We start from the raw sequence: 20,783 nt of genomic DNA, 5'->3' as shown, positions 1-20,783 counted from the left end.
TTCTTTGCTCTCTCTTTGTTCTCATCTTACCACAGTGACAGCTCCTTCTCGTCTATTTTTCTGGTTTCTCCCTAAATTCTTGGTTCCCGAGGGCGCCTGGTCTCAGTCCCCCAGGCGTTGCTCTTACCACCTGCACCCTCTCCCTCCCGCCCTGCTCTCCTCCAGCCCCTGGCTCTTTGAAACTCCTAAGGCCAACACTGCTGACTGGAGCTCTGAACCTTTTTCTGACTCTTGTAGCCCTGACTCCTGCTGGGCATCTCCCCATGGATGTCTCATTAGCGGCTCATGTTTAAAGTCCTGATTTCCTGGTTTCCCAGCAGAACCATGTGGGGCCCATCTGTAAGGTAACATGCTATCCCAGTGATCGGCAAACTGTGGCTCGCGAGCCGCATGCAGCTTTTTGGCCCCTTGACTGTGGCTCTTCCTAAGCCTTAGGAGTACCCTGATTAAGTTAATCACAATGTACCTACCTATATAGTTTAAGTTTTAAAAATTTGGCTCTCAAAGAAATTTCAATCGTACTGTTGATATTTGGCTCTGTTGACTAATGAGTTTGCCGACCACTGTGCTAACCTATTAGTACAGGAGATTTTGGAGGGTGGAGAGGCCGAGCAATAAAAATGTCCCACAAGGACAGGGACAGGTGGACAAATGTTAAACTGCCTAATGGATTATTACTTCATGTCTCGTGCTTTGGTTTCCTCATCTAAAAAGTAGAAAGAATAACCAGATATACTTCATAGGGTTGTTATAAAAAATTGATGAGATAACCCATGCATAGTCCTTAGCAAAGGCACTTAATAAATATCCAATAAGTATTAGCTGCTGTTGGGGGTAAAAAAACACACAAAAAGTTGGGGGAAAATCAAACAGCTTGATTTCCTCTCCTCTATGGGCTTCTGCTGTTTTGGGAAATGACATAACAATTCCATTTTACCAGTTGTTCAGTCCTGTAGTTATCTTTGATTCCTCTCTCTCATGACTCCCATTCGAACCACAATAAATCCTAGCGGTCCTACCTCCAAAATATATCCAGAATCTGACCATGTGTTACCCACTGCACTGCCACTACCCGAGTCTGAGTCGCCGTCAAGTCTAGAGTAGAGCAGCGGCCTCCAAACAAGGAGGCCCTACTCTCCCTTTGTCCTCTCTATTGTCCATACCTGAGCAGAAGTGATGTTATTGCTGTTCGTTTTGTTTCAGGTAAAGTCACTCCCTCAATGTCTCCTACTTCATTCAAAGCAAAACCAAAGCCCTCTGCATTGAGCCCATGGGCTTGTCTGACCTTTCCTATCACTCTCCCCTTTGACTCACTGAGTCTGGCCCCACTGGGCTCCCTGCTGCCTTTTACACACACCAGGGTGCTCCTGCCTTACAGTCTTGTGCCAGGTTTTCCCTTTGCAACCACATATTTAGGGGCCTGTTTTGCTCTCGTTCCATTAATTCTCTGCTTAAAACTCTGCTGATTTTCCTTCCTAGTACTGACTGCTGACACATACTTTCAACAGGCATTTATTGCCTGCTTCCTTCTCCACGCCCATCTACTCCTACGGCATAGAATATAAGCTCGGGGAGAGGAGGAAATTTGTTTGGTTTATTTAGAGCAGTGCCTGGAACATAGTAGGTGCTCAACAAAATCAAATGAATGAATGAAATGACATTTATTTCAATGAGCATTTATTTTCCTGGGCATCTCTAAAACATTTTATAAACATTTTATGAATCACAAGAGATAATAATTTATTTTGACAACAAATAATTGTCAGACTCTCGAAGAAAGAAATTCATATTATTAAAACTTACAATTATCCATCCAGAATATTATAGCTGGTGGTAATCCAACTGGAGGTCTGCAGGGAAGTACCAAAGACTGGCCACTTCGAAGTGTGATTGGTTCAAGTTTTTCTTTGGTCCACAATGGTGACCCTATGATATGAAATAACAACTTCTAAGTTATTTCTGGATTGAAAAAGAAAAAGAGCACTAGAAAGACAAACTAAACTTTTGGGAAAATTGTAACTCAGCATTTGTGTACATTAAGATAACAAGAAAATAAATTTTAAATACGGTGTTGAAAGTAAAAACAAAAAAGAGAAAGACAATTTTCATTCTCTGCCATTATTAGTATAAATTCTGAGTCAGTGATTCCAAGCCTAAGAGCTTATATTAAATAAATCATTAAGAAGATACCTAATAATTTCATTACAAGCATGTTCTTTACAAAAGAATGGAAAACGCTTAAATGGCCAAAGACTTGTAAAACAAATAACATAACTATACACCTATACCTTTTAATATTGTACAGTATTATATAAGTATACTTATTGATAAAACTGATGTGAGAATATACATATCGTAGTTAAGTCAGAAAAGGTTATAAAATAGTACTTCAGAATGAGCTCATTTTAAACACATACAAACATATCTAGAAAAAAAAGCAATAATTATTTCCTTGAATGGAAGAATTCATGAGTAACTTTTAAATTTATTTTTTATTTGGAATTAATTTTTTATATAATGAACATATATTACATATGTAATTTAAAAAGCTTTTAAAATGATTAGAACTGCCAATGGTAATTTTTCTTGAAATACATGCTCTTGCGCTGTTGAGAGGGTTTTGGTAGAGAACACTGCAAAAACAGCCATGTAACAGCAAGGTAGTGAGGCCATTCTATTTCTACCTGAATTCTGAAACAAGAATGCTTTAAAAAGATAACACTTACACCTCATCACCCATTTCATACTGAATTTATTCCATCTGGCTGTAGGAAGTTTGTTCATACATACAATACATAAAAAATCAATAATTAGATCAATTTGGGAAAGAAACACTTTTCTTACCCCTGGTGTTTTGTTTTGTTTTTATTATTCTGGACCTGTATAAAAGACAATGCTAGAGACTGACAAAGAATTAGGCTGAGGAATTTAGGGTAAAGTGGAAAGGAGCAAAACAAAGTCAGATTATTGGAATCAATGCTATTACCAGTATATACTGGTAATAGTATTTGGATGACGTAATAGATGCTGAGTCTCAGAGCCATGCTGTAAAAAGAGCCACCTGTTGGTGGACAGGCCCCACTTACTGGACGGACGAACAACAATGTTGTTAGAAATTGCAGCTCCACGTTCATTCCTGGCTGTGCACTGATAGACTCCTTCGTAGGTCTCTGCTTTCCCTTCGCTCATAATGTTAATTATGAGGGTTCCCGAGCCAGCCTTCATGGTGACGAGAGGGTCTTTATCTATGTCAAAATGAGTCCCATTTCGGGTCCAGGAGAAGCTGCCCAAGACATAAAAACAGGATTACGTACTCTTTAACAAGTTCCTAGTAGTTGATGCGCTTTCAGAAATACTTATTAGATTTTGATATTCCGTAAAAGGGCAATAGGCTTCACACCTAAAACGTTTCATTGAATCATGACTTACAAAAGAGTGCCGGCCACACATTTTAAGGTACATGTCTTTATTAGAACTATCCCAAATCTGACTCAATAAAGAAATCATGCGCACAAATTGCCTGTCAGTTTTCAAAGACATACAGAAAGGAGGCCTCCTAGGCACACTATCTTAGTGCTTCATTAGCATTTGCATTGTCAACTCCATTGTTCATAGAGTTGACCTATCTACAACAATTTGCTCTGGGCTGAAATGTGACAAGGGAGGCCTTCACAGGTAATCAGACAAGTTTCAAATGGCCAAAGTGCAAAGTGTAGGATGGGAAGAGATACGAGTTCAGTGGCATTTTAAATGTTGGTAATTAAAAGTGGTAAATCTATATATAATGTATTTTGAGAAATGTTTAATCCTAGAGATAATTTCTATAAATTCCATAGGCAGTATTTCAAATTATCAACTGAAATTCTTCTTTCTCAGTTTTATTTATATAGGAGATTTTCTTATATAAAAGTCACAGTGCTCGTGTAACTAAACACTTTATAACTAGTCACAAGGGCCATGCTCACACAAAGGGATACATCTCTAAACTTCACTGTTTTCTAGGACCGCTTGGACTTCCCTTCTCACCGCTCTCCTTGTAGTAAGAGTTGTGACAACTGCTAGGGTGGGAGGCAGTGTGGTGGGTGCCACTGGCATGTACTCAGTACAGGTTAGAGATGCTGCTAAATAACCTACAATGCCCAGGACAGCCCCCATTCCCACAACAAAAAATTATCTGTCCACAATATCGATAGTGCTGAGATAAAGTACATGTAAAACTAAAGGGAACTCCACCAAATTATATCATGTTAGGGCCTGAGTGTTAGAGTGTTTCTAATATGTCAGACTATATTGTTTTGAAACAAGCCTTTGATGAAAGAGTTTTAGATACTTTAGTATTTAGTATACATTCATTTTTTCCTCAGGTGCTAGTCTGTGCTAGTTTTGTAGGGCCAGCAATAGACAAATTCAGAAATAAAATATTTGGGATTCAAGACGGTGGCAGATTAGATGGAAGCTATACTCACCTCCTCCCAGGACCAAACTGGAGTTTCAACTAAAGTATAGGAAAATCACACCAAAGAACCAACTGAAGACCAGCTGGAGAGAAGTCTTACAGCCAAGGACTTGGAGAGGAGGACACATGGAAACTGGTAGGAGGTACGGAGGTACCAGAGGGATGTCAGAGCACTCACAGGCAATAGCTGAAGCTCTAGAGGATATCTCAGCTGTGCGAGGGTTCCCCTTGAGAAGTGTGGGGTCTAAACCCCAAGCCAGGCTCTCCAGGCAAGAGTGCCAGAACTCGGAAAGAAGCCCACAATAACATCTGGCTGGGAAAAGCAGGAGGTTTCTGTCCCCAGGGAGAGATGGCTAGAAATGCGGGCACCCTCTTAAAGGGCCAAGGCACAAAATTTCATTTGTAGTCATTCATCCCGAGATCAAGTGGAGGGAGGACAGAGTGGACTAGAGCTGTGTGAGCAGAGTCTGGGGTTGGTGGCACTGGGAAGAGAGCTGAGAGGTCAGCCACCAGGATCCCTGTGCTGAGTCATTCCCCTACTGCAGAAGCCATCTTTCTCCAGCAAAACATTCCCCTCCATGCAGCATCAGCCTGGCGGGAAGCAATAGCTCCAACAATTGGAAGCGCTCTCACACCACCCTGTGGACCTTCTTACACCATACGTAGTAATAGCAAACTCAAAATGGATAAAAGACTTAAAGGTTAGACTGGAAACCATAAAAATTTTAGAAGAAAACATAGACAGTAAAATCTCAGACATTCCACTGAATGGGAGAACATATTTGCTGATACATCTGATAAAGGGTTAATAGCCAAAGTTTATAAAGAACTCATGCAACTCAACGCCAAAAAACACCCCAAAAAACAATCCAATTAAAAAATGGGCAAAGGACCTGAATAGACACTTCTCCAAAGAGGACATATGGATGGCCAATAGACATATGAAAAGATGCTCAAAGTCATTGATCCCCATCAGAGAGATGCACATTAAAACGACAATGAGGTATCACCTCACACCTGTCAGAATGGCTACCATCAACAAATCAACAAATGACAAGTGTTGGTGAGGTAGAGAAAATTGAACCCTTGTGCACTGTTGGTGGGAATGCAGACTGGTACAGGCATTGTGGAAAGCAGTATGGAGTTACCTTAAAAAATTAAAAATGGGACTGCCTTTGACTCAGTAATTTGACTTCTTGGAATTATCTAAAAAAAAAAAAAAACCCAACAACCCCAAAACACTAATTCAAAAGAATATGCGCACCCCTATGTTCACTGCAATGCTATTTACAATAGCCAAGATTTGGAAGCAGCCCAAGTGTCTATCAGTAACGATTGAATAAAACAGCTATGTTACATTCACTCAATGGAATACTACTCAGCTGTAAAATGGGAGAAAATTTTACCCTGTGCGACAGCATAGATTGACTTGGAGAACATTATGCTAAGTGAAATAAGCCAGTTAGAGAAAGACAAATACCATATGATTTCACTCATGTGGAATTTAACGAACAAACTGAACTAACAAGCAAAATAGAAACAGACTCATAGATAGAGAGCAGGCAGATACCTCTGGTGAGGGGAGGGTTCAGAGGTGGTGATGAAGGAATTGAGCAAATAATAAAAAGAAAGAAAGAACTCATGGACATAGACAACAGTGTGGTGATTGTGGTGGGGGGAGGTGGAAGAAGGCATAGGGGGGATAAATGGTGATGAAAAAAGAAAATTAAATAAATTTTAAAAAAGAGATGTTTTTAAAAATTGCAAATCATGTATCTAATATAGCACTTGTATCTAGAATATATAAAGAACTCTCACAACTCAATAATTAGAAGACAACTCAATAAATGAGCAAATTATTTAAATAGATATTTCACCAAAAAAGATATAGAAGTATTTAATAAGCATAGGAAAAGGTGTTTCATGTTGTTATTCATTAGAGAAATGCAAATTAACATCTTTTCACACTCACTAGAATAGCTAAAATCAAGACAGACAATAACAAGTGTTGGAGAGGATGGGGAGAAATAGGAACATTTACACATTGCTGATGGGGATATAGAATGGGAGAGCCACTTTGGAAAATGGTTTGGTAGTTTCTTAAAAAGTTAAACATATATTTATCATAAAACCCAGCAATTACACTCCGAAGTATCTACCCAAGAAAAATAAAACCAAATGTCTACACAAAGACTTGCACAGAATGTTCACTGCAGTATCATTCATAATAGCCATAAATTATGCCAATTGAAAGATGTCAAATGTACATAAGAGTATATGTTATATTCAATTTAGATGAAATCTATGGAGAAAGAAATTATATTAGGGCCTGAGGCTCAAGGTAGTGGAGAGATTTACTGCAAAAGAGCATAAGGGAACTTTGGGGACAAAGGAAAAGTTCTAAAACTGAGTGGTGATTGTTGCACAACAGCCAATTGGTTAAAAATAAGCAAACACTTACAATGGGTAAATTCTATGGTATATAACTAAAGGATATTTTTTGTTAAAAAAAAAAAGAAAGAAAAAATTTAGAAATTTTCACTTTTTATTATTAAAAATCCACATTACATTTCATAATAATAACCTAACTCTCCCAAGCTCCTATATATTACTGGACAAGTTATCAATCATCCACTAATTAACTGTGGGATCATGGGTAAGATATCTAGAATTACTAGGAATCAGTTTCCCACCTATAAAATATATTCATTGGACCAGATAATCTCTAGCATCTCCCCCAACTCTAACATGCCATGCAGTGCTCACTGCAAGATCCATTTGGAAAATCTTGAGTTACTGAACCCAGCCAAGTTAGTAAACCTACTTACAGCTATTTTATAGACCTCTCTAGAGATAGGAAAGATATGAGAAATCATCAAATTCAAGTTCTTTATTTTACAAATACAGATACTGAGGCCCAGACAAGAGGGATTTGCCTATGTCATAAGGCCATGCGAGCCACTAGAACGCTCTTTCCACATCTCTCCACAATTGTTAGAGCATTTTACAGAAGGGCATGAACACAGAAATGCTATCTGGGTTTCCAAAAAAGGACAGGCTGTAAGTAGAGGGACAAAACACCTACAAATGATGCTCGGAAGATGTGCAGGACCTGAAATGAAGCTCATGTTAGTGCCAGTGCTTACTCTCAGTACCATGACACCCACCTGGGCGGAGGCTTCCCTTTGGCCTCACATTGGATTACAATATTCTCTCGAGGGTCAACAATGTAATCTTTTGGAGACTGTTGAGTGATGGTTGGAGGTTGTACCACTTAATTGTAGAAAGAAGAACAATGTAAAGAAATAAATCACTTAATATCATAATAGCCATCATTTTTTTCTATAGCAAATCACTTACCCCAGACTAAATATGCTCCAAAGGCTTTTAGTAATGTCTATGGTGGCAGCACCTGCCCCAGTCGATTCTCACCAGCAGTCTTCCGAAAACTTTGAAGTCAAGGAATAACTTCTTTTGGTAACCCACATGCACTCACAAAGCCCATTTCCCCACTAAAAGACTGGGAAAATAATTACCAATACAAGTTTAATATTAGGATAGTTTTTTTTTCTGATGTAACAATGAGAATTTGCTCTAATTCCTTCGGTTCAAACAGGCCTTTCAATGAAATTTAAGTGATGATGCTAATTTGCATTTCTTAGTAAAGAGTAACTGACTATGCTCATTCGTGAGCTGATGTATGTTAATATACAGGGTGGGGCAAAAGTAGGTCTACAGCTGTTTATATGGAATATTATACAATAGTTAATAAATAATAATATAAGAACAGACTTTGTGTTTCACATACTCACAACTGTAAACCTACTTTTGCCCCGCCATGTATGTTGGGAACAAATAAATTTGAGGACTGAATGTTTAAAAGATGGTTAAGTTAGAGACTGGACATGTCTTACTAGAACCAGGATGGAGGTGGCTAGTAAGAACAAAGGTAAAAGTCTTATTTAGAAGATAAATAGATTTGGGAAGTTCTCTGTTACAGGAGATGATATTTTCATTCCACTCTTCAAAGTGTTACATGATTATTTATTATCAAATCATAGGGCAAACCCGTTATTGACCCAGAGCAATTTAATCTGAAGCAAGCTGGTTTCTGGACATCCAACACTCAATTCACTCTAAAATTACCATGTTCTTTTTGTGACATCAGAATCAGGAGTGTTAGAACAGGGGAGGACTAGAGCAAGTATTGATTTCAGCTTATTGTTTTGCTTAGGGCAGCAACTAGGCTTGACTAGGAAGGCACACAGCAGAGAAAAGAGCCAAACTCTCCTGGTAGAAACCACTGACTTGCATACCTCCATGGAGAGCCACTCATATGGACCAGAGTTCCTCAACCAGGGCAGTTTGCCCCCACCCCTTGGGGGGACATTTGGCCATATCTAGAGATGATCTTGGTTGTCACCTCTGAGACCTGGGGTGGTACTGGCATCTGTTATTGCAGAGGTCAGGGGTGCTGCTAAACATTTTACAATCTATAGTGCCCCCTCCGGAACAAAGAGTCATCTCAATCATTGAAGTTTTTCATATTTTCGATCTACGCTTTCCTTTGCCCATGCTCTGTGCTTCCTTTGGGAAACTCTTCCACTGCCACCCAAGTGTTTCCCTAAGCTTCATAACTGCGCTCTGCTCTTGCCTTTCTTTACTGTGGCAAATTGTGGCCAGAGCTAAATTTATCATTTCCACATCGAATGTCTTATAAACCTGCAAATATGGATCTCTTGTGTTGCTTGGTCTCCAGCCTTGCGCTGTCCACCAGACATCTTTTATTAAATATCCAAATGACACCTAAAAACGGGTCAAAAGATGAACCCATTGCTGTCTCTTTTCTTTTTTATTGTCCACCTATTAAATGCAGGATACTGGACAGTATCAATTCTCCTCCCTTCAGTAAGATCTGTCCCCCTCCTTGGCCTCCTGATGAGCCAGCTGCTCTTCGCAGCCATGACACAGAAACCTCATTCTTCCAGCCCTGTCAGGAAGATGTTGGCTAGCAGTTTGGTCTGGTGGGTAAGAACTAGTCTGTTTCTTTCTTACCAGTTTTGAGACCTCAAGCAAATTTTTTAACTTCTGTAAGACCTCGTTTCCTTAGAGAGAAAATGGGGTTTCAAAGTAGTATCTAATTCCTAGAGTCACTAGAGGATTAAATAAAACAATCTGGGTAAAATTATTAGTATATGTCAATACTATAATGGCTCAGTAATGTTAGCTATGTTTACATTATTATCACAATCATTTCTATTTGGACCAGCTTCACCTTTGAGTGATCCTGTATGCTCTGGGAGTATAGAGTTTGGGATGATGGAAAGAAACGTGGAATTTCACACCCAGGGAACAGTGAACATAGGTGGTAGGTGAGGGAATTCTTAGGAGTGACTCAGCCCAATTCCTCCTTCTTTTCTGCAAGTGGTAGAGGTGGACGACTAGTGGTATCACACCCAGAACTTCTATTCATGTGTTTGCAATAGAATTGGCTTAGATGTCACCCCTAAGGAGTTTACCATCTAGACCTACCTATTTGAACAGTGCTTAGATCACCTAGCAACTAACAAATGTTTTGAAGTACTATGTAAAAAAGGTGGTTTCACATAATTTTCCTGGTTAATCCAACATCAAAGGATTTTTCATTTGCCTGAAAACTCTTTTTTTAGGCAGATGATAGATGCTGTTCAACTGGTGCCGAGGGGCAGCAGAAGTTTTTGCTTAGAGCAGGCCACTTGGGAACGCTGTGAGGAAGGGCTGTTTAGTGCCTTTTGCACACTTCAAAACAATATTCAAATTCTCCAGGCCATTATACCAATGGCACCTGGAAACACCTCACTACACGGTCCTCAAGCTGAGGAAGGATCAGAGAGTATATAGATGCCAACTGGGTGAAGCGTCAGCATGCATCCAATTTCTAAAAGGTACCAAAAGACATGTCTGTATTCCAGCATTCCAAAAAGCATTTAGAACCAGATAGTCATTTTCTGTAAATTTAATGAATTTTCTCATTGAGTTACATCAGAAGTGAATAAAGCACAGACATTAGTAGAACATAGTATTGGTAAATGAAAAATAGTAATACCTGAGTCTTCAGAATTCATGCAGGGGATATATTAAACTTGCTTCTTGGTATTTTAACATTTAGCCACAAATAAATACACATGCTTAAAAACACGTTAGTCACAAAACATAAAATTGTGCATTTAATTCACACTATTCATTCAAAAACAAAGACATGGCCAAATTTTCGCATTGCCTAGTAATTGCCAAAGGACACTTACAGTCTTCAAGAAGTTTTGCTTTTCCCCATCAATATCAGCAGTTGAGTGGGCAAACAGGATTAAAGAAAATCAGATGTTAGTGATAAGAATGTTAGAACCCTGAAGATAAAAAGGGCATCTTGACATGATTTGACCTAAAAAACTAGTATAGCAGAGCTTAAAGTTGTGAAGTGGTAGGAGAAAGAAGCTCCCATTCGTGGGTTTGTTTATTCCTGTAGCAGTTATCCCATATCACACACGGAAGAACAAAAACATAATTCTTCCAGGAATAAGAATGGCTACTTCCATTCCATCCATGTTGTACTGGACAAGTAATTATGTTCAATTTGGGAAACAGCTGAAGTCTATAATTATTCTGAGTTGTCACACACTGTGTAGTGTCTGATCCCATCATCCGAGACATCACTGTGCACATAATAATAACACTTACCAATGGGAACATGGCCACAATGACAATGTTCCATCCAAGACAAATCCAACACTGGTTTCAGGTTTTTATATTTCTATGGTTAATACCCATATCTGTAATAAACTTTTCAGATGCTCAGCATATTTCTGCTTTCAGAATTCCTCCATCACCCAGGGATTGTCAGTAGCCGCATCAAGGAGCGTCTCGTGTAGAAGGGATGTAAGGAATAGGGGCAGGGAAGCAATCACGTAAGTACGCAATTCAAATGATTCCGCAGGGCTGCCTGGCACTAGCACTTGCAAAGGTTAATACAGGAGCCCCTGGTTGTCCTCGACTTTCTTGTCATCATGGTTATGCCTCTTCTCCATCAGCAGCAATAACTGAGTTAGCCGTCGGTGACTATTTCCTTCTGATTGTTAGATTGAGCAGCCGGATTAAGGGGGAATAAAACATTGCTCTCCAGTGCTTTGATCTCTCTCCTACATACCTCTTAGGGCAAATGCTTACTTCAGCAATCCAACTCCAATGAGCCTAGTGATCCTTTTTTTTAATTGAAATTAAGGTAATTGAAAGAATATGTTTTGAAAATAAGCAAAATATTGTATTTTTTTGTACTTTAGACTATAGAGGCACAGCAAAGGAATTCAACAAAGTGTGGGGCAAACCACATCTCTTCTTAGTGTCTTTCCACTGGCAGTTGCAACCTCTTTGGGGAAAAATGACAACCCAACAATCGAATAGCCCCGGGAAAGTACTATCTTCCTTGCACCTTGGAAAGCTTGCCAAACGGATGTTCTATTCAGGAAGCTAATGGATTTAAAGAAGTCATGCAGATTGGGGATAAAGAATAAATCAATTCTGAAGTTTAGTAATTGTCCAGATTTGAAATTCTAATTTCAAGTGCAGGAAAAGTGATCAGTTGAAACCAAGCGTTGTCTTCATTTTTCATAAATAGGCCACACAGACCAGGGAGAGTCCAGCATATACTTAACTACTAGGAAAAGAGTAGGCTAACACAGTAGCTGTTCTTGCTCTATTTTAAACAGTGTTTTTGCAGATGACTTCTTGTATTTTCAAAATTTACATCTTGAGCCTGGCAGTGTGGCTCAGTGGTTAAGCAGTGAGCTATGAACCAGGAGGTCATGGTTCAATTCCTGGTCAGGGCACATGCTGCAGTTTCGGGCTTGGTCCCCAGTAGAGGGCATGCAGGAGGCAGCCGATGATGTTTCTCTCTCATTGATGTTTCTCTCTCTCTCTCTCCCTCTCCCTTCCTCTCTGAAATCAATAAATTATATATAAAAATAAAAATTAAATCTTGATCTTTGTTTTTTTAAACAAAGAATGCTTTAGATAAGATGCATTTCCTATATTTAAATTAATATTTAAGATTCCACAATCAAAGGTGAATTTTGTCTTGCCTGAAGAGAAATGAATTATGCATAGTCTGGGGATGGAAAAGTGGTGTGGGGTTGGCCGAGAGACTACCCCCCACCTTTTCCAGAGCACTCCGTATATGAGAGGGTGGAGAAGCGGGGAGGGTGTAATTGGGGAGGTCTCCACAATCATTTTAAAGTAATTCATATAGTTTTCTTGCAGGACTCCTTCTATAAAGAGTCCCCTGTGGGGAGGATCAGGGCAGCCCGCAATTCACTCCTTCTCAGGCCAGCCCCTACCCCCTGGTACACAAAAGGCACCTGGGGGCGCAGAAAGATAATGATAGGGCGGGTGCAATGTGTCTGATCGTTTCAATGGCCATTTCTTTGGTGCGGTTCTTTATGAACACCAGGTGCTGAAGGTAAAAGCCAAATTAATTTTGATTAGCTTTTCAGTCTCACACAGACACCTTCTCCATTCACACAGTTCAGTGTAACGGTAAATGCTGGGGAGGTTTCGACTCCCGGGCCTAAAAGCTTTAAAACGTTAATACTTACAATCGAGAGGCACATCCAGTGCACTAATCATCTGGCACAGGAAGAGAATCAGGGGCACTCTGCCTGCAGATAAGCGCTTCTTTTTCGGCATTATTTCCAGCTGCATTAGCTTAACTCCTGCTGAGACCCACAAGCTGAATTTCCTTTTCTTCTCTCACAAAAGATGTGTGTGCAATGTCTAAATAATTTTCATGCAGGAAACTGAAAAAGGACAGAATAAAAATTATAGTGTATTAAAAAGAAGGAAATTAAGAGCGGAAACCGGCAGCAAAGAAAATCAGTCCTGGATTATACATGAACTCTAAAAGCGAGCTAATTTTTAAATATTTAACTCTCGGGACTAGAATAATCATTTATTCATAAAGCAGCTGAAATCAGGTCAGAAATATTGGTAGTGATGCTAAGCAAAAATCTGTCTACTCTGCTATCTTTATTTTTCCATTTTATTTTTTATTTATTTTTTTAATATTTTTTTATTGTTGATAGTACTGCTATGAGAGGGAGAGATAGAAACATCAATGATGAGAGAGAATCATTGATCGGTTGCCTCCTGAAAGCCCCTACTAGGGATTGAGCCTCCCTTACCTCCCGCCTCCCAGCCCCTACCCACCCCTCAGGGTCTTCACTACCCTATTAACTGTGTCCATGGGCTATGCATGTAAGATTATAAATTTCTTGGTTTCTCTCTTCTGGTCCCCCCAACCTCATGTTGAGATATGTCAGTCTGTTCCATGTCTCTGTGCTTCACATTTTTTTGGTCAATTCATTTCCATTTTAAATATCTGCATTCACATCAGAGCCTGCCATGCCGTTCACACAAACTTGACTTGTAAGTCAGTTAGGAAGTGTGACGTTAGAGGGGAGGCCTATGGGCTACTCCATTCTAGAGATTATTTCTGGGAAACTCCAGGGCATTGCTGCAAATTTGCTCCAAACCCCACACTGATTTACCAGCTGAAGTACTGACAATTCAGGCCTTCCCATCTTTCACGTAGACTAGGGCAGCAGGTACGCCTGGGCTCTGCGTTCCAGGCCTTCCTCACTGAAGTCACCCTCCTGAGCACTGTCAATTCTTTCTAAAGGGTCTTCTGTGGTTAAATATTGGGAGTGGCCATATGGGATCTACCAAATAGAGTTCAATATATCCTTAAACAGGTAATTTAAAAAACCCCTCAATAACTTGGCTACATTTTATCCTACCAACCTTATCTGTTCCTATTTCCATATAACTTTTTTGTTTTGCTTGTTTGATGGTCTCTTTCTTTTTTAGGTCAATACCTTGAATTTTTCCACCTTTTTGTCTTATCTATTCTATTCCTTCTCCTTGGAATGCCCATTCCACCATATTTCCTTATAAAAGTCCAATTTATTTCTGTATAGATCTGTTAAAATTGAAACATTAGCTGATCATTAAAACTAGAAGTCATTTTCCCTCTAAAAAATCCTGAAATTCCTTACTTTAATCATCACATGTTAGATAGATAGATAGAAAGATAGAGAATCAAATAGGTTATTTTTGTATTCATGCTCTCTACTCTACTACTTCAGGCCTCTCCCATCTTTGTATCCCTCTCCCTTCATGTAACCTAGTGTGCCTTGCACATTAACTGTTACTGTCCACAGGAGAACATGAGCACAAACACAGAATACAGACATGTTTTGCTGGCAACTGAGTTCTGATAAAAACCTAATTACTATTATAATTGGACACTTCTTTCTAAATAAATAAATAAATAAAAGAATTTACTGTGCTAAATATAGATACTATACATACATAAATATTTTGTGAATGAAACATCCATATTGTGTAGTTTCATTTAAGAACTAGAAAAGTGGCTTTCCATAATATAATATATAAACAATCAGGCCCATTAAGCATTGAGAGGCAGGTATAGAAGCTCACACAACCATTTCTAACCCAAGTACAAACCAGACTGTCTTTCTGTGTGTGTACATCAATTAGCCAAACTTCCTTATGTCTCTCATGACCTTCTGTTAAATTGCGAACTTTGAATTTGCTCATAAGCTTCAGGGAAAATGACAATACCTCGCATAAATGGCACTAAAACAAGTTGATGTACATACTACACATATTCAGAGATAACCACAGAATCAAACACTGAGAAAACAAATGGCACACCTGCCTGATTTATGCGTCAGAGTAATTGAGTTTATTCGACTTAAGTGCCTCGCTCTCTGAATAGGTGCTGGAGAACTGAAACACTTTCTCAAAGGTGTACTAATACGTTATAATGCTCATAAGATCTTAAGCAACCACAAACAATTTCTGTTTTAAGTTCTTCATTTATTATTTATTTTTCCTGGATGCCTTAACTAGTTGTCCTTCAAAATCAAGAAAACCATTAGACAACTTCAAATAAAAGTAAGTATCATTCAACCTGCTTTACCTTTTAAGAGTATATATATGGAACAAAATATGGCATTTTAAATCACAGTGTTGCATAAAGAAAAAAAATTAAGAAAAATTGAGAAAGCACTTACTTAGAGAGCCAGGAGTAAATCCTCACAATGAGAGAGGCATGAACTATGACAATTGAAAATGTGGTCTCTCTTCCAAGAAGTTGTAAGTTAACTGCACCAGCAGCCATGAAATTGTGTCCAGGATAGGTTCTGTCTGAGGAGGACAAAGCAATGGCTCAGCCCATCCTCTGAAGCCTGCCCCTGGAAATTCACTCACTCCTCCTACGTATGCTGTCATAGGTGAAAAACCCAATGCCCAAGGACAGCATTAAGTCCCCAGCACTCAGTCAAAGCGCAAATCCAATACAGCTACAAGAAATGACGCTTGCTCTCTGCAAGAGTAATGTGTGCTGCACGTCTCACAAAGAAACACCACTGCTTCTGCACTCAATATTGATGTCAACGCCCTGCCCTGCCAGGAGCCCATCAGCCTTGTAGTTTACCTTGAAAAATGATGGTCATTCTCTCGTACATGAGAACCATGAGCAAAAACTAAATTTTTCATACAATGACATTCGAATAAATAAAACCCCAATATGAAACAGCAAGTCATGTGTATTCAAAGCTAAAGAGTATGTGAGTACAATATAGCTTGTAATTTGGAAAAAAAAAATTTGCCACAGACATTTTAAAGCATGCTGGAATGAAACAAATGGTAGGTTCCTCTTTGGAATATAAATCACCCTGATATTTGAAACCACATATATTGTTAAAATGACCCAGACTAATGATAAACAATAAAGCCTTTTCATATTTCATTTAATGCCATTCAAAGCAACTTTTCACACTTGAACTCCAGAACCTCTTACCTCCTTTCTTCAGTAACTTTTCATCATTAGAAAAGATATACAATTCAAGAGTCCCTTACTTCTTTTAGTCCAAAATTCATATTAAATCATACAGCAAATATTCTCCTGCATTATTTAAAAACCTAAAGCTGTTATTAAGCCCAAGAAACATAGCTCTTGTGTTGTTTACTTAAAAAGTCTTGTCACTAGAAAGAAAATAAAATATTTTTCTTTCAAGTGAAAGATAAAATTAGTTTAATTAAAAAACTGGGAGGCCAAGCATTACTTACCATTTCATTCTAATCTGTACTTTTGAGCATCCCAGCATGGGTGGTTTGATGCTGACTGCACAACGTAAGATGACCCACTCTCTGAGCCAATAAACTCGTGGCTGGATGCTCCTTGGCACACTCATCATTGCTCTCCTGACTCATCAGTGGCTGGCCTCACTGACTGGACAGCTAACTGCGTGGGACATTATCTTCACCGTGAAAGGCATTTTTCAGCAATGAACCTGAGGATGGTTACTTTTTATATTTTGTCCTATATTTACCGATAAGCACATGAATGCCCATTTCTAGCCCATACCTGTGCTTTTCAATCACAGTTTTTGGGTCTGAGACTATGGAAGGAAGGTTAGAGAGAATGGACAATGACTTCACATAATTAACACATCGACAAAGTCACCCTTAAATCTACGCAACAACACTACGATGAGTGCGCCTCAGAAAACAGTAGCTTGAGATGTGACGACAGAGATTGTCAAGGCAAACTTTATGAAGTACCAAGGAACAAGTTTCTAATTTCCTCCTAGCCCAAAGTGATGTCCCATAGTAGAGTTTCTACAAGGAATCTGGTAGCTAGAACCTGGAGCAGTACTGAAAGGTTAACAATTAACCGATTTTTTTATTTTTTACCCCAATAACAGATAATGGAATACAACTTGAAAATAACTCAAATCTCCACTCCTCTGAGCAGTATAACTTATTTGATATTCATAAAAGCTCCAGGAAATAGGAAAGCAGGTATTATATGCATTTAATAGATGAGGAGAAAAAAACCAATCACAGTGGACGGCTATTATTCACCAAGAACCTTCCATGTGCCAGGAGTCACACTGAGTCCACTCCCTGCTTTAATTTACCTCATCTTGTCAATAATCCCCAAAGGTAAATTCTATTACATGCTCCAATTTCCTGATACAGAACCCAAGATGCAAGGTGGTAAAGTCATGTGCCTAAGGACACACAGTTAGAGAAGCTCCAGATCTAGTTCTGAAAAGTTCGGGAGCTTTCAGTTATCTCACATTGTCACACCCTGAGAAGCCCCTAGCATTTCCCTCCCTCTCATATCCTCTTATTTTACGTTTAGTCAGTTTGCAAACAGAATGACCAAGGTAGGCACTGGTGTTTAAAAATAAAAAAATCATGAATGGTTTCTGAATATCAACTGATCTCCACAGTTGGCGTCTATGAGGATGGTGCCAGCTGGGATTGTACCGAGAGCTGGCCCTGGACTTTTAAAGGAACCGCAAGTCAGGATAATGCAGATAAGACACACTTTAAAAGTTAACTTAAAAGTAGGCAATATATGTACATATTACAACATTCATAAGGTACAAAAGACCATATAATTCAAAGTAAGCAAGCCAGAATCCAAGGTTCTCCCCTTGTGAGTGTTACTATTACCAAGTTTTGTAAATCCTTCTGGAGATATTTGTTGCATAAAGAAGTATAAAAATATATAAAATAATGTTTTAAGGACCTCTTGGGTTTAGAAAAAAATTTAAAGCCTTTTGACTGGTGTTAAACAACCAAAAATATCAATGTCTTTCAATGGAATCTAATTACCTGCCACACGAAATTATTTTGATACTGGCTTTTCCACACCTCCTTTATTAAGCACAGAAACTACAAGGAAGGACATAGTAGATAGTGATATAATTAAGAGATCTAAGACAAAGGGACAAAGAATGCTTAATGAAAGTCCCTATGTGTAAGACTAATAGTGACCCTGACCGAGGATGGCACCTGTTCTAAGCATGTCCAGCCAGTTATCTGTTGACAGTTGTCAGCATCAGCCTCAGGAATGAGAGAGCTGATTAGAAAAAGAAGGAATGATAGAATAAGACAGAAAGATAATAGTGTTTCTCAAAAGAAGCCTTGCTCACTCCCACCTTCAAATCCAATTACAATTAGCTAAACAGAATGGAGAGACTATTCCATTCTGAAGGCAAGCCATGCTCAGAGTCTGACTTTCGTCATTGACCCCACCATCCTGACCAAGGCCAGAAGAATTAGGGGATGGGGGGTCTGACCAAAGGCAGCAGCCACACAGAGCCTGTGAGATGACTTGGCTGTTGTAGATGGCTGAAGAATGACTGATGAAGTGGTAAGACATTCCTTTCTCGTGGGGAGGGTGAACATGAGGCTGAAAGAGAAAGTGAGTCAACAGTTTAGAGCGGGAATAAAGGTCAAAGATCACCCAAAGGGAAGAAGCATGAGAAACCATGAGTAAGCAGAGGATATGACATAATCAAGAGAGGAATGAAGCCAATAAACAGCAACAAGATCAACAGAAATAGAGACAAAGAGTCACTGAATGACACAGCATCACTGAATGACAGGTGATACCAAGTGTCTGCTCCTGTTGCACTATGGCAACCAGGCCTCTAAAACTCTAACATGATGCTCCAATTCTTTATGAAGTTTGCCGGAATAGTGGTTGTGATTGAAATGTCTTCCTGTCTTCTATCTGCGAATTCTAAAACAAGCCTTCATTAACATGGCGGGTGAGCTGCTACATCGGTGGCCTACAGGAAGCACTCCCCCCAGCATCCATACTCATGGGGAGTCCCCTCTCACATGACTTTGGGCTTGGCCATGTGACATACTTTGACCAATGGGTTTTTAGCAAGAACTATGCAAGCAGGGGTGTGCTGAACACTGGCACACTGGGGCTCATCCTCTTGTAATGTTCCCTCTGGGAAATCTGAGCAGACTACGAAATGAGAAGAGACTAATGGATAGAGACCCTGGCACATGAATGACTATTTCTGATTTTCTGGTCCCAACTGAGCTCCCAACTGAAGGCTTGTTAATACACATGCAACAGAAGAACCATCTGAGAGCAGAAGAGCCAGATGTTAGCCATCTGAGGGTTAACAAACCCTCAGAATGATGATAAATAATAAGTTATTGTTGTCTGAAGCCACCAATTACGGTGGTGATTTGTTATATAGCACAGATATGTGAAACAAGATAAATGGAGATTGGCTGTTGCTTGTAAACAGAAAGACCCTACTATGCACATTTAAGAGAATCCTGAATGATTCAAATACAAGAACAGGATTGGAACCACAGGAATTCTAAATAAACAGTATGGTGATACAGGTTTTCCCTCTAAAGTGATGTATCATTTTGCTTTTTCCTAGATATAGTTCCTTAAATATCTGTTGGTGCAGCCAAAAGGCACAGAAAAGTTACATTTCTTACACAAAACTTATACGCAGAATAAATAGAAGACAGTTACCACTGATGTCTAATGAATTTGCTCACACTAAAATAATTGTGGATAATTCCTAATTGAGAGTCTCAGGCATTACAGCAATTTATTTCTAATGCAAAAAAGCAAAAATTAAGCTAGAAACTGGCTATTCTTTCATCAGAGGGCCTGCTTCCCAGTTGGTTTTCTTCCAATTATAAAACAAAAATGTTCTAATCTTTCAAAATGAAAGGTAGGGAACTGCTCTAAAGGTGAAGTCTGAGAAACAGAAATTTAATTCTGACTATGGGTCTTGATAGTAATATATTTGGAAACATTTCTTGAATCACTGACTCTATCTTCCTAAAATTGAGATTTCCACAAATACCAGTAAAAAGATGTCAGGTTTGTTAAAAACTTCAGCAAAAATGGGCATATGGGATATTAGTATATTAAAAGGGCTATCTCTCATTCATCTGCCAAGTAAACAACACATGGCAAAATGGCACCATTTAATAGTAGGCTAGTTATTTAAAGAAATTTGTCACATTTCAAATATAAGAAGCCAGGACTTACAAACTGTTATGAACCATTCAGGGTGGAGATGCAGGGCTTGGGTCAAAATGTCAATGTGTGCTCCCCTCCCCACCAATAGGGCGGGAGGGAGTTTGGGGGGAAGAGAGAACATGCAAGAGAATGAGCCTACACTGAGGTGAGAAATGAAGCCAGAGGTCTCAGTGCTTAGCACAGCAGTTCATACCTCATGCTGCCTTACGTCTCGCCTCAGAGATCAGGAAGAGGGGTGATGGTGGCGAGCAAGGCTGTGTGGGTGTTGGTTGGCTGCAGCCACCTCCTGTGCCCACCTCCCAACTGCATTTCTGAATCACTTTTTCCTAGAAGTTGGCTTCCCCCGAACATGGGCCTGGGTGCAGGAGTGAGGAAGCAGAAGGC

General features: G+C 39.3%; 1 protein-coding gene across 1 annotated transcript in view; it reads right to left on the bottom strand.

The window, feature by feature from the left end:
• Nucleotides 1–20,783, bottom strand: part of NRCAM (neuronal cell adhesion molecule) — a 193,714-nt gene that overhangs the window by 58,228 nt on the left and 114,703 nt on the right. Inside the window, exons 3-7 of the mRNA XM_006774857.2 lie at nucleotides 13,081–13,281; nucleotides 10,741–10,758; nucleotides 7,624–7,729; nucleotides 3,087–3,283; nucleotides 1,804–1,926 (exon numbers count right to left, since the gene is read on the bottom strand). Of these exons, the coding sequence (XP_006774920.1) occupies nucleotides 1,804–1,926; nucleotides 3,087–3,283; nucleotides 7,624–7,729; nucleotides 10,741–10,758; nucleotides 13,081–13,186 (550 nt within the window). The 5' untranslated portion in view covers nucleotides 13,187–13,281. The remainder of the gene's footprint in view (nucleotides 1–1,803; nucleotides 1,927–3,086; nucleotides 3,284–7,623; nucleotides 7,730–10,740; nucleotides 10,759–13,080; nucleotides 13,282–20,783) is intronic.

This window comes from Myotis davidii, unplaced genomic scaffold, assembly GCF_000327345.1.
Source record: "Myotis davidii unplaced genomic scaffold, ASM32734v1 scaffold125, whole genome shotgun sequence".
Classification (NCBI taxonomy): domain Eukaryota; kingdom Metazoa; phylum Chordata; class Mammalia; order Chiroptera; family Vespertilionidae; genus Myotis; species Myotis davidii.
Note: the sequence above shows the minus strand (reverse complement) of the source record. Positions and strands in the feature narration are given on the sequence as shown.